At 41.7% G+C, this 20,538-nt stretch overlaps 2 protein-coding genes across 2 annotated transcripts in view; one reads left to right on the top strand and one right to left on the bottom strand.

The window, feature by feature from the left end:
* Window positions 1–243: 243 nt before the first annotated feature.
* Window positions 244–2,240, top strand: ssr3 (signal sequence receptor, gamma). Its single transcript, XM_062386038.1, has 5 exons — window positions 244–468; window positions 865–991; window positions 1,289–1,387; window positions 1,571–1,702; window positions 1,946–2,240. Exons 1-5 carry the CDS (start codon window positions 336–338, stop codon window positions 2,010–2,012), a joined length of 558 nt encoding a protein of 185 aa, XP_062242022.1. The 5' UTR covers window positions 244–335; the 3' UTR covers window positions 2,013–2,240.
* Window positions 2,241–2,478: 238 nt separating this feature from the next.
* Window positions 2,479–20,538, bottom strand: part of kcnab1a (potassium voltage-gated channel subfamily A regulatory beta subunit 1a) — a 66,565-nt gene continuing 48,505 nt past the window's right edge. The window contains exons 4-14 of the mRNA XM_062386039.1: window positions 17,907–17,986; window positions 17,498–17,542; window positions 16,712–16,756; window positions 15,129–15,172; window positions 14,903–14,989; window positions 10,959–11,044; window positions 7,782–7,902; window positions 7,585–7,679; window positions 7,121–7,241; window positions 6,254–6,342; window positions 2,479–6,139 (exon numbers count right to left, since the gene is read on the bottom strand). Of these exons, the coding sequence (XP_062242023.1) occupies window positions 6,050–6,139; window positions 6,254–6,342; window positions 7,121–7,241; window positions 7,585–7,679; window positions 7,782–7,902; window positions 10,959–11,044; window positions 14,903–14,989; window positions 15,129–15,172; window positions 16,712–16,756; window positions 17,498–17,542; window positions 17,907–17,986 (903 nt within the window). The 3' untranslated portion in view covers window positions 2,479–6,049. The remainder of the gene's footprint in view (window positions 6,140–6,253; window positions 6,343–7,120; window positions 7,242–7,584; window positions 7,680–7,781; window positions 7,903–10,958; window positions 11,045–14,902; window positions 14,990–15,128; window positions 15,173–16,711; window positions 16,757–17,497; window positions 17,543–17,906; window positions 17,987–20,538) is intronic.

Below are 20,538 nucleotides of genomic sequence, written 5' to 3'. Positions count from 1 at the left end.
TTGCTTATAGATTTTGATATGTAAATTGCAGAAATCAAGGATTAACATTGTGACGTAACAACATCACAGACTCACAAACTGAGCAAATGAAACACACAGTTGTAAAAAAAAAGTGCAGACAACAGTTTAGCTTTAGCAGGTGCAGTGTCTCCATAATCCTGCAGAGGGCAGCAGTGGCGCTAATCGTCAATTTCATCGTCGGAACGAAGAAGAAAGGCCTGCGTCGTATTTCCGGGTTTATGCTGACGCGTCCCTCTTCTCCTCGTACACCGACGTGTCAGTCTCCTTGTTTCCCGATCTGAGCAGCAGTCAGGCCGGTCACTCAGTCCGCAGACATGGCACCCAAAGGAAGCAACAAGCAGCAGTCGGAGGAGGACCTGCTCCTCCAGGACTTCAGCAGGAACCTCTCCGCCAAGTCCACAGCTCTGTTCTACGGCAACGCGCTCATCGTCTCTGCCATCCCCATCTGTGAGTACCCAGTTAGCCACTTAGCTTAGCTAGCACTGATTCATTGGATCAGAGCAAACAGGCGAAAACTGACCCACTTCTAATATAATTCCACTCACTACAGTGTATTATGACATCGTGCAGTAGTTCCCAATTATAACAGAGCATAATGTAACTAAACTGTGCACTGAAAAGCGTTGTATGCTAACAGCTGCTAAAGGCACGTTGAGGATATGTTAAAACCGTAATGTTTGTTATTAATTATATTTTGAAAAGCGAAACAAAAAGCAGATATTAGGTTATTATCTTTTGATCACTTCGAGAAAGTTGAATCTAACATGTTGCTCACACAGTCACTGGCTGGACTTCATGGTAAAGTATGTTCTCATAAAACTGTGATTGACTGCATCTCTCCAGGGCTCTTCTGGAGGATCTGGCACATGGATCTGGTCCAGTCTGCAGTTCTGTACGGCGTCATGACTCTGGTCAGCACCTACCTGGTGGCCTTTGCCTACAAGAACGTCAAGTTTGTCCTCAAGCACAAGTGAGTTGAGTCAGACCCTCTGCGTGATGATTGCATTTACGTTGTTTTGTTACGGAAGCAGGTCCACATTTGTATTCCTGCATTTGTCATATCTTTCTGAAAAGGATTTTGGATGATGTTAAGTCCACTGGACAGTATTCGTTTCATGGGACAAACCATGAAATACTGATGTCTGTGACCAAAGTACCTTGTTATTACGGAGATAACTTGGCATCTCTAAACGTATCCGTCAATGTGTGTAGAAACTATGAGTGAAGGCCTCTGACTGGCTCTGACTGTTTTCTGTTTGTCCGGCAGAGTTGCCCAGAAACGCGAGGATGCTGTTTCCAAGGAGGTGACCAGGAAGCTGTCTGAGGCCGACAACCGCAAGATGTCCCGCAAGGAAAAAGATGAGAGGTGACGCCTCTTAGTTTTGTAAACATATCTAAAAGTTAGTTGTTACAAACCAACTGGATCAGATGTATTGAGTGTTACAGCTCATACAACCCATGAAGGCTTTAAATGGTCTCAACAGTGATGAGGTTTTTCTCTGCCCGTGTTCTAAAGCGAGTGCCATGTTGTTTTTTCTCTTCTCCTCAGGATCCTGTGGAAGAAGAACGAGGTCGCCGACTACGAGGCCACCACCTTCTCCATCTTCTACAACAACACTCTGTTCCTGGTGCTCGTCATCGTCGCCTCCTTCTTCTTGCTCAGGAACTTCAACCCCACCGTGTATCCTTTCAGTCATCAAGTCCCTCAGCTGATCCAACATTAGAGAACCACATGGTTACCAGAATTAAATCGTGTCACACAACTACTTGAAATTTGTGTGACACGTTTTAGCAAAATATTAACATTGAATTAAAGAATTGTATTATTTCAAATTTATATTTTTGAACTTTGATTGGACTTCAGCCTCGAATGTGATAAAATACATCTTGATTCCTGTTTTCCCTTAACTCACTTTTCTCTTAGTAACTACATTCTGTCCATCAGTGCCTCCTCAGGACTCATCGCTCTGCTCTCGACCGGCTCCAAGTAAAGGAAGAAGAAGGGAGGAAGCTGAGGGGATAATGGGGGGGTGGGGGGCGATTGGGTAGGAGAGGAGGAAGTGGATTTACAGAATTACCAATCTTGAGAATGGGGTTTAAAGGGGGGCTGGAATATCACATTTCAACTTCATGAAATTCATGATCAAATATCTGGAGGGTTTTTCTCCAGGTCTGTCTTCTGTTTTTTGTAACAAATAAAGCAACCAGGTTTACTTGTGTATGTGGGTCATTCAGTCTGTTACAAAACCTGTTTATTATTAATATTAATAGTAAAGCCTCTACATACATAAGTCCAAACCCTTTCTCAGGACAGTATGGTTTTCACTGACTGCTCCAATCTCTGGATTAATCTGTTTTCATTATCATAAATTCCCACTGGTTTTATACATTTTCAGTAAAAAAACTTCACCGAATTATGACGTTAAACTCCATCAGGTTTAAACTCAGGGACACAGTTATTTCCGCTGGCAATGCATTTATTTAGAATCACACTTTCATATATGATATTTACAGAGAAACCACTGAAATAGTACACTGATGGTTTGCATGTCACTTTTCCATCCTAAACCTCAGCCGACGCGTTGTAACAAGATTGGTCTGTGGAACTGAAACATAAAAACTTCACACTTAAATCTGAATTGATTTTAGGGAAACTTAAGACAAAGCTCATGTGACCTATTGCAGGAGATCACATTTTTATGTTATCTGGATTCATTCATCCATTTTGGCCTTTGGTCTGTTTCCCCGGTTGTGGAACTGATGCTGATAACAAATAGAGAAGACGGTTAAAATGTCAAAGATCACAGCCCCTGACAGAACAATGTCCAGTTTGTCCATATATCACTATGTATTATAAAAGATATCAGGTATATTTAGGGAACTGATATCTATGAGTGTGAAATTTGGTGTAACCTAATTAAAGGGGACTGTTGGGCCTTGGTGGAGGTGAATGTCTTTTTGACCAAATAACACCCCATCTTTGTTGGTATCCATGGGACATTTGTATTGCTAGTTTCTCTCAGGAGTTTGTTATAGTTTGAGACTATTTTCTGAAGAAAAGCTGATGTTTCATTAAGTCAATAGTTGTTCCAGTCAGATCAGTTTGGGGAAGCAGCCGAAATAAAGACCAAGACAGAACAAAGACAGTGTAGTACACTGTCAGACGCTGTAATCAAGGTCCCCATAGATGAGGAGAAAGTATCTAAGAAGTATTTACTTGCCGAATCGGAAAATGTAAAAATGTCATCAAAGGGTCTACACACACACAGTGTAATGAGGCTTTGTCCAAACAATAGATACATACTCTATACTGGGCACAACAGAAGAATCTGTAGGAACATTGCTCCACTCATGTTTCTTTTGTAGGACAACATCCAGTCACCATGTAACAACTCGTTATAAAGACTTCCCTGAATGTTTTTACTGTACTGAACTCACGTCAAGGCACTCTGTCCGGTTAACACGTCTCCACACACACCGACAGGCTACGATCCAACATGGTCATTTGCACAAAAGAACACAACGGTTCCAGTACCACATGTGGTGTCACACATTGGATCAATCACGTAAACTGACTTTGACTTAAAAAGAAGCATTCACAGACTGTTTAGATCAAATGTTGTCCGTATTTTGATAAGATGAAATGAAGTGGAATTGACGCAAGTAATTTAAGGCAAAAAAAATATTTTGTTTGTTTTTGTACATGGCTCCTCTTTCGTATTGTATGAATGCTGACTGAGTGCTGGTCCGACCACCCTCGTTTGTATTCAACACCGAGCCAAAGCAAATAGCCGGGAGGAAGCCTGTTCATCGGTCAAGGCCACAATTTGCTTTAAATAAACCACGAGCCGATTGCTGCTTATGGATGTTTGTTCCAATATGTGTAACAGCTTTTTTGGCAGTAAACACAAACGCTGGAGTCTACTGAAGTTTCCCTTGATTAAAGTCTGCGGGGTGTTTGTGCTACAAATCAACAATTGTTCACCAAGAACAAAACAGCGATGCAGCTGGAGGCCGGCCAAAGTCCCTGCTGATCACTGCGATGGCTTGTTCTCCAGATGAGAAAGAGTCAAGGTTAAGTCATTACAGAATAGCTCATTCCTTATTTGTCACAACAGAAGCCCATTCTTTCACATAACGCTGCTATTGTTGCAGATTCTATAATCTGACTTCACTATGGAAATAAAGCCTTATTCGTTACAGACAGCTATATAAAATATGAGGCTGGAGGATAAGGATGGTGTGAAGATTCAAACACTGCAGCGACACTGCAAGAGGAGCAACAAAATAACTCTATTTACATCTTATTTATATATCCGCCATACATTACAGTGAAGGCCTAATATGTAACAGAGGCTTCTTCGTGGTTTCGCTTATGTTACAAGTTCTGCCTTAAAACATTTTATATACATGTAACATCTTCAAAGAGATGACAATGTCTCAAAATGTCAAAATAAATTCCAGATTTGTTAACTACTCTAGAATAAATACTGTAATCTTTGCCACATCCCAAACACCTTGCCTATATTTCACATTGTGCCATTAACAAGCAGTTATTCTAACGACCACCAGGAGGAGGGGGGGGTCATCCTTTTATTATATAGATCTATCATATGCTAGAGTCCGTATGGGCTAAGTTCATTGAAGTGATCAGCGATGCAGGTTCGGTTCAGAGGAAAGAAAGAGGACGAGTCCATAATGAACACAAACCCAGAGAGAGGTAGTCCGCCTTTTGATCGTAAAGCATTATTTCTCTCTTCTTAAGATCTAATAAAACAGAGGAAGAGTTCCTCAAAAAGACCACAAGGGGGCGACATGCTTCGCTCTCTCCCCTTAACGCTGTCCACATTCCTACTGACACTCAATATCCCACAATCCTCTGCTTCCCCCCATGGAGAGTAGACGATCAAATTCCTTTTCTGTTGGTTACTAATGTGCTTTGTAGAAAAGGAAAAAGTACAGAGACGCAGATTACAGAAGGGGGAACATGCACCTGTTGGCTAATACACTCAGGATATGCAGCCAATGATATCTACTGGATACTACTCTGTACTACACTGATTACATTTGGTAGGTAGTTGAAGGCAGCTAATTCAAGCCAACAGGGAGCTAGTTTGTTGAGGCCTCATTCATAAAACTCTTCATCTTCGCCAAACTTCACATTTCATAGGAAATCATCACAAAAAATTTTATCCCACTGTGGTAATTGTATGTGCTGCATAGCAGTTTAATAAAAGCACTGGCACAACTGAAGCCTCTTCTTTCCTGAGGTTTCTCTAATTTATACGTCTAAGGCGCTTGCATTAATGTTAGCTATGTTACAGTAATATACTCAGAAGTAGATGATGTGCTCAGTATGAATTTTGTGCTCAAATGAAATTGACTGGTGGGTGGAAGTCTGGACGTAAGAGAGACTCTGAGGATGGAGACCTGATGGTCCTGTCCGAGCAGGGAGACTGTGAGTGAGAGGAAGCCACAGAGCCGACCCACTCACTGACTACAATCGATATGTCCTTGACACAAGGCAGTTGAATCTGAAATACACCTGCAGTTCTTCTCTGTGGAGCTGGGTTTGTCTAATACAACAAGGAGCTGGAGCTGCCTCGCCATCGGATCTCAGTTAAAATATCACCTCAGTTAATTCAATTAAATTTAAAAAGGAGCCCTCTGGATGGAGTGGCTCTAAATGGGATCGGAACTTGAGTTGTGCATAGTAATATTTGAACGGGCCTGTGCAGAACAGGGCAGCATGTTGGTTTTAATTTACACAAATGGATGAAGCTTTGTTTGAGGCTGCAGAAAGCTGAGTTTGTTGAGCGAGTCTCGGCCGGTGGAGCTGGGCTGGACCTGAGATGAACCTTGTGGAGTGGATCTGACGAATCTCAAACAGAGATGCAACGCTGGGCTGAGCAAAGCTGTCAGCTGAGAGGGGCCCAGGGAGAGAGCCATGGACTTTTTGAACATTGAAGGGTGGGTCCATGGTCGTGGTGTGGTGGAGTAGGCCGGTTCAGCTGACCTCTTGCCTGGTCTAAGAGCGGTAGTCCTTCTTGCTGTACGGCCGGTTGCCCAGGATGTGGTCGATGTCAGACACCACATGAGAGGTCATCTTAGGAAGAACCTGGGTGGAAAGAGAGAGAGCAGAGGTGAGTATGACTGGAAGGACTGGGGGATAGTGGAGGACGGAGTGAGGGAACTAAAAATATCAGCGTGTGATATCTCTGCGTTTTCCCACCTGTATGGCCCCCAGGTTCTCTGTGAGCTGTTCAGGGTTGGATGTTCCCAGTAGGACTGAGCTCACTCCTTCATTTCTGAGACACCACGCTGGAAGAGACACAGAGGTTGATGTTCACACAGTGTCCACTTGATGGCGCACTGCTCATTAATCTTGCCCTCTTATCTCTCTTTGTGACTGCACATCATTTATCAAACCCTTAGAGCAGGGGTCTTCAACGTTTTCAGGCCAAGGACCCCCAAACTGGGCATGAGATGGAGCAGGGACCCCCTACGATGTTATACTGTATATGTATATGTATATATATATATATATATATGTATATATATATATATACATATACAGTATAAAATCGTGTTTTATATTAAACTGGGCCTAGTGCCTTGTATAAACATAGTTATCCTGTTATTGTGCAATCAATACTAAGCTTATTAAATATTACAAGGGTTCATTTATTCATGTTTTAATTTAAACATGTGCAAGGTACAGGGTGGCCATGCCACTGCCATTTATAAAAATACATCTTGCATACAACACTGAGCTATTAAAGTAATTCACAGTTTCATGTTTTATTTTAAACATGCATGTAGAAGAGAAAGTGAATCCAAAAATTACAAAAATGGTCTAATCAACCAAAGATTTTGCGACCCCCCCTGCAGTACCTCCGCGGACCCCCCAGGGGTCGCGGACCCCCTGTTGAAGACCTCTGCCTTAGAGGACAAACTAAAATAATAATAAGAACATAAAAATAATTCAATAAAAAACAGGTTATATATATATATATGTTGTAATATACCATAAAAAGGGCCCTTCTTTGGCAGCCTGGTCCACAGCATTAGTCAGAAGAAAAGAGCAGACAGGACTTACCCACAGCAAGCTGAGGCAGCGTGCAGCCCAGCTTCTCTGCGATGTGGTTCAGCTCCTTCAGCTTGGTCTGTTGCTTCCTCCCATCCTCACTCACTATCTTCTCCTTTAGCCACTGATACGACTGGAGCCCGAGGCAATGAAAGAGAAAAAGACGACAAAGTGCTGAGTGCTCCTTCTTCTGTATCCATCAGGGGTACAGGTGTACTGGGTGTAAAGGATTCGGTGTGGACAGTGTGACCTTGAAAATCTTTTTTGTGTCACATCTGCGATCACAGAGGTTGCCATAGGAATGAATACACTTCCGTCTGACTCCTAAAGCTCCAATTTCAGCACCAGATCTCATTATTTCCGAACTAACTGAAATGGATATAACTAAGATTTAAGCCAAATCTGTGAATAATCTCCACCTTCATTCTGTTTCAGGCCTTATTTTGGCAGCAGTGCAGGTACGGGAGTTTCCCTACCTTCATGGAGGCCCTGGAGGTCTCAGGAATGCCATTTTCATATTTTCCAGAGATGATGCCGCAAGCCAGCGGTGACCACGTCATCGCCCCAACTCCTTTGAGCGGATGACAGAGGTTATTATCTGTTTAATTCTCTACTCATTCATAACAAATTGTGAAAGTGAGAACATACAGAAAAGGGACATTTGATGACTTGCCTATCTTGTGGTAAAGCTCGGGCAGTTGCACTTCCACTTTCTCCCTCTGGAACAGATGATACTCTGCCTGCTCGCAGACCGGAGGGATCAGATTAAACTGTCTAGCTACTGAATACGCCTCCTACAGGGCAAAAGAGGGAGGAGAAGAGAAAGAGGTGGTAATGTTAAAGCTCATGCTGACATAAACTTTTAAAACTTCTTAGGAGGAAAAACACAAGAAAGAGGCGGAAAAGGCAGAAAGGAGCACAACAAAGAAAGAATAAAAGATGGCGGTAAGAGAACTGTTTAGGAGAGATAGCTAGAGATAAAGTCAGGGAGGAGATAGGAGTAGACGTGTGTTAGTTGGAGCGTGACACAAATTCAAATACTCAGCTCATAGAAGATCATCACAATGCTCCAGGCATCGCATTCAAATTTCCTCACACACAATCTTGTCTGAATTTCCATGTGTCCTCGGAGACTGCACATCTGAATGTTCTCTGCTGTGGAACACATGTCAGGAGGAGGGGGGGGGGGGGGTCCATCTATACTGGTATAATCGTTCCACTTACAAATTACAAGTTGCCCTTCTGTACTGCGACTCGTGACTTTCCCCTCCAGCATGTGTGTTCATGTACAACGTGTGTGTGTGTGTGCCAGTGCACGTGTGCGAGTTCTGCACTGCTGCCTCGCCACGTACGCTGAAAAGCTGTGTTTACCCCCCTTCATTATTGATGCCATCTAAATTACACAGCTTTCATCTGTGATTGTGCTCTACAACGAGATCTGCTGCCTATTTGCCTGTGATCACAGACCGCGTGTATCATGACATCATGCTCTGAGCAAAGGCTGCAGAGATAAAGAGACAAGAGAGAGATAATGGCTGTTAAGACCTTGATTGTCACTTTAGGCCCACGTTCCTTTCATAACTCTCTGCTGTGGCTTCACACACCATGTATTTATATTAGTGCTGTCAGTTTAACGCGTTATCAACGGCGTTAACGCAAACCCATTTTAACGCAGTCAATTTTTTTAGCAGGAGATTAACGCAGAGCTGCCAACTCTCACGCTTTCGGTGTGTGACACACGCTTTTGCATGTTTTTGGTTGACTAAGTCACAATAATTTTTTAAAAAACATCATCGTATCAGGCCGCCATGAAGTACAAGGAGCGGGTGAGTGTGTGTGTGTGTGTGTGTGGTTCCAGATAGCGCACCGTAGCCCTGCCCCCGCGCACTCGCTCAGGGAGACACGGTGAGATCCGAGCTCGTTCACGTGCAGCAGCCTCTCAGTGACTGACTGCTTCTTAACTATGAAAACAGTTAAAACACAGAGTTTCTCTGGTCTCAGCTGATCAGAGATCAGCGCCTCAGCTTCTTGATCAGAGCAGAAGCTGCAGTTGGTTTCTATCGAGCTTCAGTATCTGTGTTCGCCTCCAGTCTGACCTGCTCTCGCTTTTTGTTTTAATATTTCGCCAACTAAAATATATATTTTTAAGCTACTAGGCTGCAGCTATATATTTTTATTATTTCAAAATAGGGTACTTCTTATTTCATACATTTTCCACAAATATGGGGAGGACTCAAATAGCACTACACAGCTCTGTGTTTAATTTGTTTCAAAGTAGGCCGACGCTTGCCTGTGTGTTTTGTTTGTTTGTTATTTTGTTGCTTGTCTGTTTGAGAGGCCTGACTGCTATGTTCACAGGAAAAAATAAAATATTAAGCCATGGTTTAACTGCACTGTAGGCTGAGTCCTTGTTTACCTGAAATGTGCACTTTATAATTTTATTTTGTACCGCCCTGTTTGGAAATGTTGTTTTTCAATAAAATAAAGCATTTACATAAACCAAGCCAATCCACTTTCCATGTTGATAGAGCATTAAAACCCCCAAAAAATGATGGAGAAAAAATTAATGAAGGGACATTAAGAATAGATACAAATTTGCGATTAATCGTGATTAATTCTGAGTTAACTATGACTAAAATGTTATTAATCGCGATTAAATATTTTAATCGTTTGACAGCACTAATTTATATTCATTAATGTAGCAGGAGCTGGAATGTGAGGTAGATTGTTTCCGACAGGAAGAGGAAACCACTTTGCATCTTCCTCAAACTTTCAACTCGTCACAACCTCCACTGTGCAGGAGAAACGTGTCTGAGATCGAAGTGGTTGATTTGCAGAAACCCGGCCTGCTTTTCCTTATCAGTACATCAATGGTTTCTTGACAGTTTTATTCTGGATCAAAAGTGTTTTCGGACAAAGAGAAGGTTTTCCTGCTGCGGCTGTCCTCTCTCATTCTAGTCAGTGATCTGAAGTCCAATCCGTTTTAATGGCATGAAAGTTTCCCCAGAAACTGTATTATAATAAAGAAATATGTCGTCAGTGGAGCGCATACCTCTGCCATGGTCCAGCAGTCCCCTTAAATTCAATCATCCCACTCTAATAGAAATGTCTAACCCCTTTTCATTAAGACTCAGGAATTATTCCCCAGGTAATTAAGGAAAATGTCAAACACGCTCTCTCAATGTTGAGCTACTTTTACGCTGGTCAAAAAACCCACTGACATCTGGCTTTTGTCTGCAATGTTAATGGATTCAGTCGTCATTCGCTCTCAGGTCAATCGACTCTGCAGTAGACAAGTTTTTTTTGATTTTATTGGCAGTGATGTCAACATGACACCTGGGTGAACAGGCAAAATTGCATAAGACAGCGAGGTGAGAGGGCGCCTCAGTCTCGGACATGTTCCTGACCTCGAACATGACGCACCGGGGGGAAAAGACCAGTTCCTCCACTGGAAATGAGAAAGAAGTCAATAACCTGTTTGGGGGATGTATCCGTGTTTAATTAACCTGAGTATACCTGCTTATGTTTGTTAAAAAGAGGTATCGTGGACAGTTCTGTGGAACTCTAAGTCGATGTTGGGTAAACTAACCAACAAACCAACCCATGAACACTGTTCTACAGCCACCTGTTTAACCTGGTGTTGTAAACTAGCATTTATGCTAATACACTGTAAACAATGCATCTGGTTCGTCCAATGACATTGTCATGTCCATGTCCAAATAAAATCAAATCAAATCAAATCAATCAACTCGTAAGGAAAATGATGAATTATTAAGTCTGAGGGACTTACTTGATCCACTTGAATATTTTCATTCTTTCTTATTACATGGATATCTGATGTGCTGCTTACCATGATCTCCATGGCCGTCCACCGAGACGTCCCCCAGTACATTGCCATGCCTTGGTTGATCACATACGTCATGGCCCTTACAATCTCTGGGGATACACAAACACACAGTCAGGTCAAATTATTATTATTCAGATTAACACTCAACAACTGAATGACAGATTGTTTATTTCACTGGATACTGTGCTAGAACCTGTATCAACATAATGTTAATGCAACTCTCACCAGCTCTATATTCAGCTCTGCTCTCGAAACAAAACAGAACACATTCCTCTCGGCTGGATCAATTTTACACTCACTCAAAATTCATTGAAGCGTTCAGCTTGAATCAGAGTCTGCTGCTGAGACTCCAGAGAGGCCGAGCTACAAAGCTGTTGTATGTGAACCCTGAAGATGAGTTCCCAAACTGAGGAGGCTCAAGGTCCCGGAGACATTCTGCAAAGCCTTCGAGGCCCACACCCAGGTTGGTACATTAGCAGAAATATAGCACCACCATAAAGTGTATTGCTTCATTTAAATGTTACAGTAAGAACATCAGGCACAAGCTTGACATAATATGTCCAGACACAGGCAACACCTTCTGAATGCACAGTGGTCGAGTCAAATAAAAAGACAACAGCAAAAAGAGAGAGAGAGACAAAGAGATCAAACCCAGAAACCAAACTGTCAGACAAACAATTAAATAGACATAAAAGGGGACAGCAGATGTTTATGAAAAGGGTTGTTGAGCTAAAAAGAGTCAATAAATAACAAGTTACCAGTAGAACACTGAGTTCACATGATTACCCCCTTTGAGAGAACAACTCCAGTCTCATGAGGAAATGAAAACAACAACTTCTCAGCAGAGGCCAAATGCCTCCTGGAGTCTCTTCCACCTGCCGACGGCTCATCATCCGTCCCAAAACGACTGTGGAGACGATTCAACAAGCTCACACCCTGAAGCCCCCCCGATCACATTCAAGCTGCTGCATTTTTAATGATACAATTAGCAAAGAGTGTGTGCGCCATCGGCAGCCAAGGCCAACACAAGCTCCGATTAGGGCTGTCGCTAAGGTTATTCATCATTGCCCCACGCTCGCTCAAATGATACTGCAATCTACTGTGTTGGGAAACTTGTATTTCATGACAGAATATTAGGGATAAGAGGGTCTAAGAAAACAGGCGAAGAAGAAATAGTTCTGAAATGACAAAGGAGTAGTTAAGCACAAGAAATATAATTAAGAAGACCAGAAACAAGTGAACAACAGAGGTCTGAATTAATACCATCCTGCCATGAGGAAAATAAAGAATAAAGACAAGTGAGCCTCCCATCTCTTCATATCCTGTTCTCCATCTCCCATCCTGCCACCAAGCCCTCTGCGTCTTTGGCTACTTGAAATGCTACTTGTCTGGATTTGTGTCCAATAAAACAAAAGAGAGAGAAAGGAGAAGAAGAAGGAGAGCAGATAAAGTCTGAGGAAGGACGGAGCAATAGATCGGACAGAGGAAGGAAATGAAGAGTCAGGAAAACATAAACTGAGATTGCAGGGTGGCAGAAATCTACAAAGATGTGAGGGAGAGGAGAAACATAAAATCATGAACTTTGAGAGTGTGTTTTTGATTTCCTGCGAGGCTGCCACTTTTTTATTGGAAATTCAAACACTCCTGGGGGAACGTGTGTGTATTGACCTGCCTCATTATCAAGCAGAGGGCGCTTTACTGTTGCTTCATTGTATGTCCTCAAGACGAATTAGTAGAGTGATTCGTCTTGAGAAGTCGGTGGAGGACGCTTGCAAGCAACGTGGTCGTGAGCGGACAAACACGTGTGGAAGTGATTCCACGCGCGTTTCGTGTTCTACTGTGGACAACAAAGTAAAGAACAGTTGTTGTTTGTTCTTAGATTTTGTGTATTATCATTTGTTTATTTGTATTTTAAATTAAATGGTATTAATTTGCTAGTTATGTTTTGTTAAACTGTTTTTATAATGTATTATTAATGGGAATGCTACTCAGAGTCAGCGCTTTATCGTTGCAGAACCAGGATCGGTGACACATCCTTTTCGTGATCCTGATGGTGGATCTGACTGGATCAGGATTACAAACAGATGCTTAGATAAACACTAAGCCTACTGAAATATACAACTATTATTGGCAATATCGATATCACCTCAAATGTCAATCTTTTCCTTTGTATAAATATTTCTATCATTGGTACAACCGCTTTACTTATGTTAAACACCGTCTTTAGTCATGAATGCTGTAAATATTGTTTATTCGTTGATGTGCTCTGATACACACATTATCTATTACACTTCTCACATGCCACTCTCTCTGAGGTCTCCATGATTTCTTCCCCTGTTAAAGGGTTAAATTGGTACATTTCCGGACCCTTGGTTAAGCACAGAGTCTGTTACACCTTTTAAACCCTCGGAGACAAATTGTGATTTGTGAAAATGTGCTTTAGATATAAAATTAAATTCTAAAACGGCAACAAATCTTAGGACTCTGTGCATGCGCATGTGGGGAATATTTGAATAAATTGTATGGCTTGTCATGACAAATTTGTTTAAACTTGATTTTATGGAAATGAAAGCCCTATTTCCCATACAACTACACAGTAATTAAAGCAGAGCTCCTTCTTACACTATGTTGGATCTGCATATTACCCAAAATATAAATTTAATTAAATAAGCTCAGCACCAAACTGTCACAGCATCTTAATCTTATCTTGATGACTTTAAATATACTGTACAATAAAGCAAAATTATAATTAAAACTAACAACACAGAGTAAAGCAATAAAAAGAAGCCAGCATCTAATTCACATATTGATTAGATGTTAACACAAAGTAATTAAGTACAGAGATTAAGCACAGGTAATAACCTTGAAAATGCACTGGAACTCAATTCATTTATAATGACTAATGAGGACTCAGTCTACTTGAAGTATTTACATTAATAAGAAACCTCTTGATCATGAATTATATGAATGTTTGGTTCCCTTTAACTGTACCGAGGAGTTTGCAGCGGTAACACTGGGCTCTAAGGGGATTTAATAAACAGCTCTAACATCATCAGCTGCAGCTCGGGAATATCCTCTGCTTAAAAGACACATTGCACTGACTGAACTCACAAATTGTGTTTCAGGCCAAAACATCCAGTGGATTTATTGTTTTGTTCTTTACTGTGTCTCATTTATGTTGCAAGCACACAGTTGCCTCTGGGCAGTGGCTTTGTTTATCAACAACTCTTCTCTCAGTCCGCCAACAGAAAACAAATCAATCCCAAAAGGCTTTTGAAAATTCTGTTTCATGCCAGTGGGCCCTGTGATGGACTGGGGACTTGTCCAGGTCGTACACTGTCCTCTAGCCCAGTGTCAGCTGGGATCAGCTCAGGATAAGCAGAGGGGTTAATGGATGGATGTTTAATGCATGTTCTTGTTGTATATTATTGGCGGTAAGTGCACCATTTGGATGTTAGAAACCAAAGCAAGCGAGTCTAAAGGCCTTTTCAAATCAGACACGTTTTCTTGTGGGATTAATCCACTGTATAAATATTTTTCAAACCAGTATTCAGGCAATGCATTCTCTCATGTCAGCGACGGATTTCGCTGAGCGATATTGGCCATTTTATTTTCTCTGACCAAGGCAGATTCTTCCAAGATTTTGTTCCAGACACGTACACATCTAACCAATCAGAGAACGGGTTGTTAACGTTACCTTTTGAAGCATTAATAGTAGATTAAGAGCAACTGAAGTCAAAGTTCACTCAACAACTGAATGAAAATGTAAACTGTTACAAACAAGTTTTTCCTGGAGTAAACACTCAGCACCTGAAAGCCAGATATTGTGCCTAAGGATGAAAAACAAAGTAGCACAAAGAAACATCACTGCCCTTTTCTTGACACTAACGACAAATTTTTTTTTGGGGCTCCTGGGAATAAAGACACATGTTGATTGGCTTACTCACCCTCCATGGGAGTGTTGCTGTCTGGGCGGTTGGCAAAAACTACATCCACATACTCCAACTGCATCCTCTGTAGGGAGCCTTTCAGCCCTGAGACACAGAGACACGCCGGGGTTGACATAGTAGAGAGGGATTGAACCGACACAATGAAAAACTGTGGCAGTGAAAAACAAAATGTCTACAGTTGCCTTTTCTTCATTTTATGTGAGCGTGTGTGTTTGTGTGTCACCTTCAATGATGTGTTTCCTTGACAATCCTCTCTCCGTTTCTGCTCTGATGGGACAAAGAACACACAACCCAGTGCTAAGTTACACTGGTAATATGTGTTTGTTTTCACAGCTTTACTTTTTCACTCTTTCTTTTGAGTCTTTTCATTCACATTTACATGACTCACTCATTTCATCTAAACTTCTCTACAATCAATTCAATTGGTGGAACAAAAAAGTAATTTTCAATCACTGTCAGAATAGACATGCATATCAGGCTGTTTCCTGCAAATGGGTCAGTGCAGCATTTCGTATTCAAACTCCAGAGGAGAGACATGAAGAAGTGACTCTCCCTCACAAGAATGAATGAATGCTCAGAAAATGAGAAAGAGAATTACTTCGCCCTTATCACCAGACCCAGTTGGATGGTCTTGGCTGAGGAGCCTGACAGCCTCAGCTTCATTTTGTGGGTGTATGTGTGTGAATATGTGCATGTGTGTGTGGGTGAGCATGTATTTGTGCGTATGCTTTAAAGCAAATTTCTTTATCACCCCTCTCTCTAAACTAGGCAAGGGAATTGGTTGATGGTAGATACTTTAAGTGACACAATGGTCCTCAGGATGTTAACAGAGAAAATGGACACAAAAAACGTAAGTGTTTAAAAGCTAAACTTATATAATGCTAGACTTATAATGTAAATATGCCTGGATGACATAAGTAGTAGACAAAGACATTTGCTTTAACCACATTATAAAACAAATAGTGATAGCTCAATGTGATGAACAAAGAATAACGACACCATTTGCATTCAGACCGGGTCTTTATTAGCCTCATTTCCACTGTGCAATTCTGTTTCCTAGAAGAAACGAAATATACCGGGGAAATGAAAGCTGCAGTTTCAGAGTGTATGCTATTGCACAAAACGGAAAAAGGATAGGGCTTTCGTTTTTTCCCTTTCAGCAACTTTGATAATGGCGGTCATTGAACTAGAGTAACTGTGGAAGGGTGTTCAAACAACTGAGAAATCTTTGGAAGTGGAAAGGGGCTTAAGATCATTTTGTCATTTAAACTCAGACAAGAAAAAATCCTGTATTCTGCCCTGATCATAAAATTTAACACAGAGAGCAATCTTGTATTCGCAACAGTGTCTGTATAAAAAAGTGGACGACACGACTGCTCCCAAAAGAAAAGCCAAACGCATCTTGATCATCGCCTGGTGACTGGCTGCAGTAAAGGACAAAACTTTGGGTAGTTCTTAACTGACTGATCATTGTGGTTTAGGGGGAAAGAAATGGAGTAAAACATTGATTGACAGCTGAGACTGACTCGTGATTGTTTAAGCATGGGTGTACAGTGGGAGGAAGTGGAGGCTCGTCATCCAGCTTCATGTTCAGTCTATGGTGGTAACATTAAAACCACTTGGAAATGCAAGGGTGGCGAAGTTATGCGTTTGATTCCACTTCAAAGTAAGCAACACTCCTAATGTGATGCTGTACATGTGTAATTTGATCTGAAAGTGCTCTGATAAAAGACGTCTTGATCTCAGTGAGACTTCCTGAATAAATAAGACATCCGACAATCTGAGTTCAAAGAGTTTCTCACTTACTTTCCTCCCCAGTAGAGTTTGGTTGTAATGACCAAACTGGATCGTCTGTGAAGATGCAGAGAAAGACAGTGTCATTTCACATCTGGTGCTCTGCTCATTCATCTCAATCTCTCCAAACATTCTCGAGCATCACCAAAGTTAAGTCAAGCCAAAATGCCCTGTTGTCATCACATTAACGGATACACTTATTTTCATCAAGTGTCGGTTACAGATGTGCTAATTATTTATAGACAATGTGTCCAACAGTGACGAATGTGTGAGAACGTGTGATATTCAATACTTCCCTTCCTGTATTTTATTCCAAGGTGAGAGTTGTATGTTTTGTCTCTCATGTACATTTTTTTTTATAAGAATCTGAACCAGTATTAAAAAAGGACCAGCAGCTTTCTCCACCTCTAATAAATCCACTCTGTGTAAACTCATGACGACACTCAGGGACTGAGATGTCTTTACCCCACCACCATCAAACCGCTTACTGGTGGACTCTAGTCATCTCAGTACATGACACTTAGCTGCATATTGATGGAACAAGTATAGAGCGGCATCTGACTGTCCCCAAATGAATTCATACAGCTTCATACTGACAGATGGGTAGTGATGATACACCAATATATAGGAGACAGGCATAATATTACAACAGTTCATTTGAGATGACATTAAAGGACTCTCTCTCGCTCTTTCTCGCTCTCTCACACACACACACACACACACACACACACACACACACACACACACACACACACACACATACAAAGTGATGATGCGACACATTAATGTCACCATTACCTCCAGCACTTCTTCTTGATAATGTTTCCTAGAATGACTTCAGCCCTGCAAGGCAACATAAATTATGTAATGTTATTAAACTGCAGTTTGAATTCATACAATTTCCCAGCACAATATCAACCCTGCAATTTATTGTCATTCACCTTATTGGGCCCTTTATAAGTGCGATGGAAATTTGACATACCAGGTTGGTTATGAATATACATCTGTATAGGGTATTTAAAGGGTCTATTAAAACGTTAGCCATTACAAGTGCTGTGTTTTAGTGATTCTAGACAGAAACAGACACTCCAGACCAGCTAGTTGTTAGTTACACCTCGTACGTGGAGTGGGGCTACATGTCTGCACCTGGTTGATATGAGATCAGCTGAAATATACACACACACTGAGCCGGTTGCATGACACCAACCTGCCGCCTGCATAGACCTCAGCTGTGTCGAACAGGTTGACTCCGCTCTCATATGCAATGGTCATCAGCTGTTCTGCTACCTGGCAACAGGTCACAGAAATGTCAGATTTGCAGAGCCTGTATTAATTACATTTTCAGGAATAAGCAGCAACAACATGGCTGAGTGAGGCACAGTCCCACATACACAAGTGCAGGCGAATATTGCAGGTCGAAGCAGACACATTACATTACATATCAGTTAGCTGATGCGTTTATCAAAAGTGGTTTCCAAAGTGAATTCAACCATGAGGGTACAAACTCAGAAGTACAATGAGCTTCTATGGACTTTCTGCTGTCCTGATGTCACTTGGGAGCTCTTTCCACCATTAATGAGCCAGGACAGCAAACAGTCGTGATTTTGTTGAGTGGTTGGCTCGCAGTGATGGAGCATCAAACCGATTGGCCGATGTAGAGCAGAGTGGATGGGCTGGGGTGTAAGGTTGGACCATGTCCTGGATATAGACTGGTCCGGATCCGTTCGCAGCGCGGTATGCAAGTACTGTTTTGTAACGGATGCCAGCAGCCACTAATAACCAGCTAAGGGAGTTGAGGAGATGTGGAGTGTGACAGAACTGTTGCATTCTGGATGAGCTGCAGAGGTCGGATGGCACTAGCAGGCAAACCAGCCAGGAGGAAATTGCAGTAGTTCAGGCGTGAGATGACCAGAGCCTGGACCAGAACCTGCGCTGCCTTCTGAAGTGAGAAGGGGAAGTATTCAGGTAATGTTGTGCAGCATGTGTCTATGCTAGCAGGTTGTTGCAGTCATCTCGGCAGTAAGAGAGAGTTAACTGTCACACCCAGGTTCTTGGGGTCTGGCAGAGGGCTACCACAGAGTTGTAGAAGGCGATAGGAAGGTCATGGTGGGAGAGCCCTTCCCTGGAAGGAAAAGTAGCGAGGTCTTCAGTTCATCACTTCATTTGGACAAGGCTTTTTTTCTTCTTCATCCTTTTCCAGATTTCTGACTAAATGTTTATGGCTGTTGGGACATGAAGATGATTTGAACAAGTAAAATGAAAGGTGTTTAAGAAACAAATGACCGATCCTACCTTTAGAAAACTGATAACATAGTATTATCAATATAAAAGGGTTTCAACAGGATGTATTAGATACTGTTAACACAGTATGTCCTGTTTGAATATGAGGCAACAGCAGAGCACTCAAGATATCGTATAGATATGACATTTTCAAAAATAGCTGGTGCACTTTTATTGTAATTCTGTTTATGTATTAACTCACTGAGCAAGTGGGATCACTGTTTAATTATCTGTGAAAAAATAATTCCACCCCATTATGTACACTAGCATCAGCTCATTCCTCTTTGGTTAATAAGTGCTCCTGCTTTATAATGGCGTGTGTGTGCATTTGTGTATTCTGTGTTTGTGAGGCATTTGTGCAACGTGCAGAGATTCTTCCATATTTCTGCAGACATGCAAACCATAAATCATCTGACTAAGATCCAATTTCCTCCCATGTTGAGTTTTATCACTTGAGAGCTTTAAGTGAATTTGCCATAATTTCTCTGCAGAGTATTATGGGTTTGTTCGCATGGTGCGTGTATTTGTATTTACATTTGTGAATTGGATCAGTGTAAACGACGCGTCGAATATGAATGTCAGGGCTTGTGGACACTTTGATGACATCACACGAGAATTTTTCGATGAACTATCCCTCTAAGGCAGGGGTAGGCAACCTTTACTATCTAAAGAGCCATTTCGCCCCCTCTTCCCCCAAATTAAATCTGTCTGGAGCCGCACAACATATTTGATAACACAGGTTATAAAGTTATATATATATATATATACATAGTTATACAATATATATAAAAACTATAGTTTGTTGCATTTATTAAATAATAGAACGACAATAAAAAAACTGTTGACATTTAACTGCTATTTTTACCTGTTACAAAATAGAAAATACACGTGTGGGCCTAGTTTGGAACAAATTAAACACAGAACTCAGCTTTTTTTGCTCATCTCCAGCTTGGTACTTTTCAGCAGATGCTGTGTGCTTGCTCTGGAAATATCTTTCAACATTACATTTCTTATTGTTTGCTAATTCCTCGCCACATATCAAGCATACATGTAAGACAGCATCGGTGGCAGTGAAAGCAAATTAATCTGTCCACGCAGAATTAAACTCTATTTTCCTCCCACACTTTTCTTTTCTGGGATTTATCCATGATTAGTTTACCGAGGCCGGGGGTCGGAACTATAGATTAGCGACCTGCAGGGAAGAGCTCTGGGACATAATAGGATGTGACGCATATTTTAGTTGCTGAAATATTAAAACAAAACGTGAGAGCAGGTCAGACTGGAGGCGGACACAGAAACTGAAGCTCGGTACAAACCACCTGCAGCTTCTGCTCTGATCAAGAAGCTTAGGAGCTGATTTCTGATCAGCTGAGACAAGAGAAACTCGTTGTTTTCACTGTTTCCACTGTTGAGAAGCAGCCGGTCAGTCCCTGAGAGGCTGCTCCACGTGAACGAGGTCCGATCTCACTGTGTCTCTCTGAGCGAGTGAGCGGCGCTCAGGGCGGGGGGCGGAGCCCCAGCTCTGTGTGTTTGTCGGCTATCTGGGAGCGCGGGCACAC

This window comes from Platichthys flesus, chromosome 4 (genome assembly GCF_949316205.1).
Source record: "Platichthys flesus chromosome 4, fPlaFle2.1, whole genome shotgun sequence".
Lineage (NCBI taxonomy): Eukaryota > Metazoa > Chordata > Actinopteri > Pleuronectiformes > Pleuronectidae > Platichthys > Platichthys flesus.
The sequence above is the reverse complement of the archived record's forward strand: the minus strand, read 5'-3'. Positions and strand labels throughout refer to the sequence as shown.

What these genes read in the sequence shown, in the direction of transcription:
- ssr3 (XM_062386038.1), top strand. Translation starts at nt 336, where the DNA reads ATGGCACCCAAAGGAAGCAACAAGCAGCAGTCGGAGGAGGACCTGCTC. An exon ending in CGTCTCTGCCATCCCCATCT is followed by an intron (nt 469 to 864) that starts GTGAGTACCCAG and finishes GCATCTCTCCAG; the next exon opens with GGCTCTTCTGGAGGATCTGG. An exon ending in AGGAACTTCAACCCCACCGT is followed by an intron (nt 1,703 to 1,945) that starts GTATCCTTTCAG and finishes CTTTTCTCTTAG; the next exon opens with TAACTACATTCTGTCCATCA.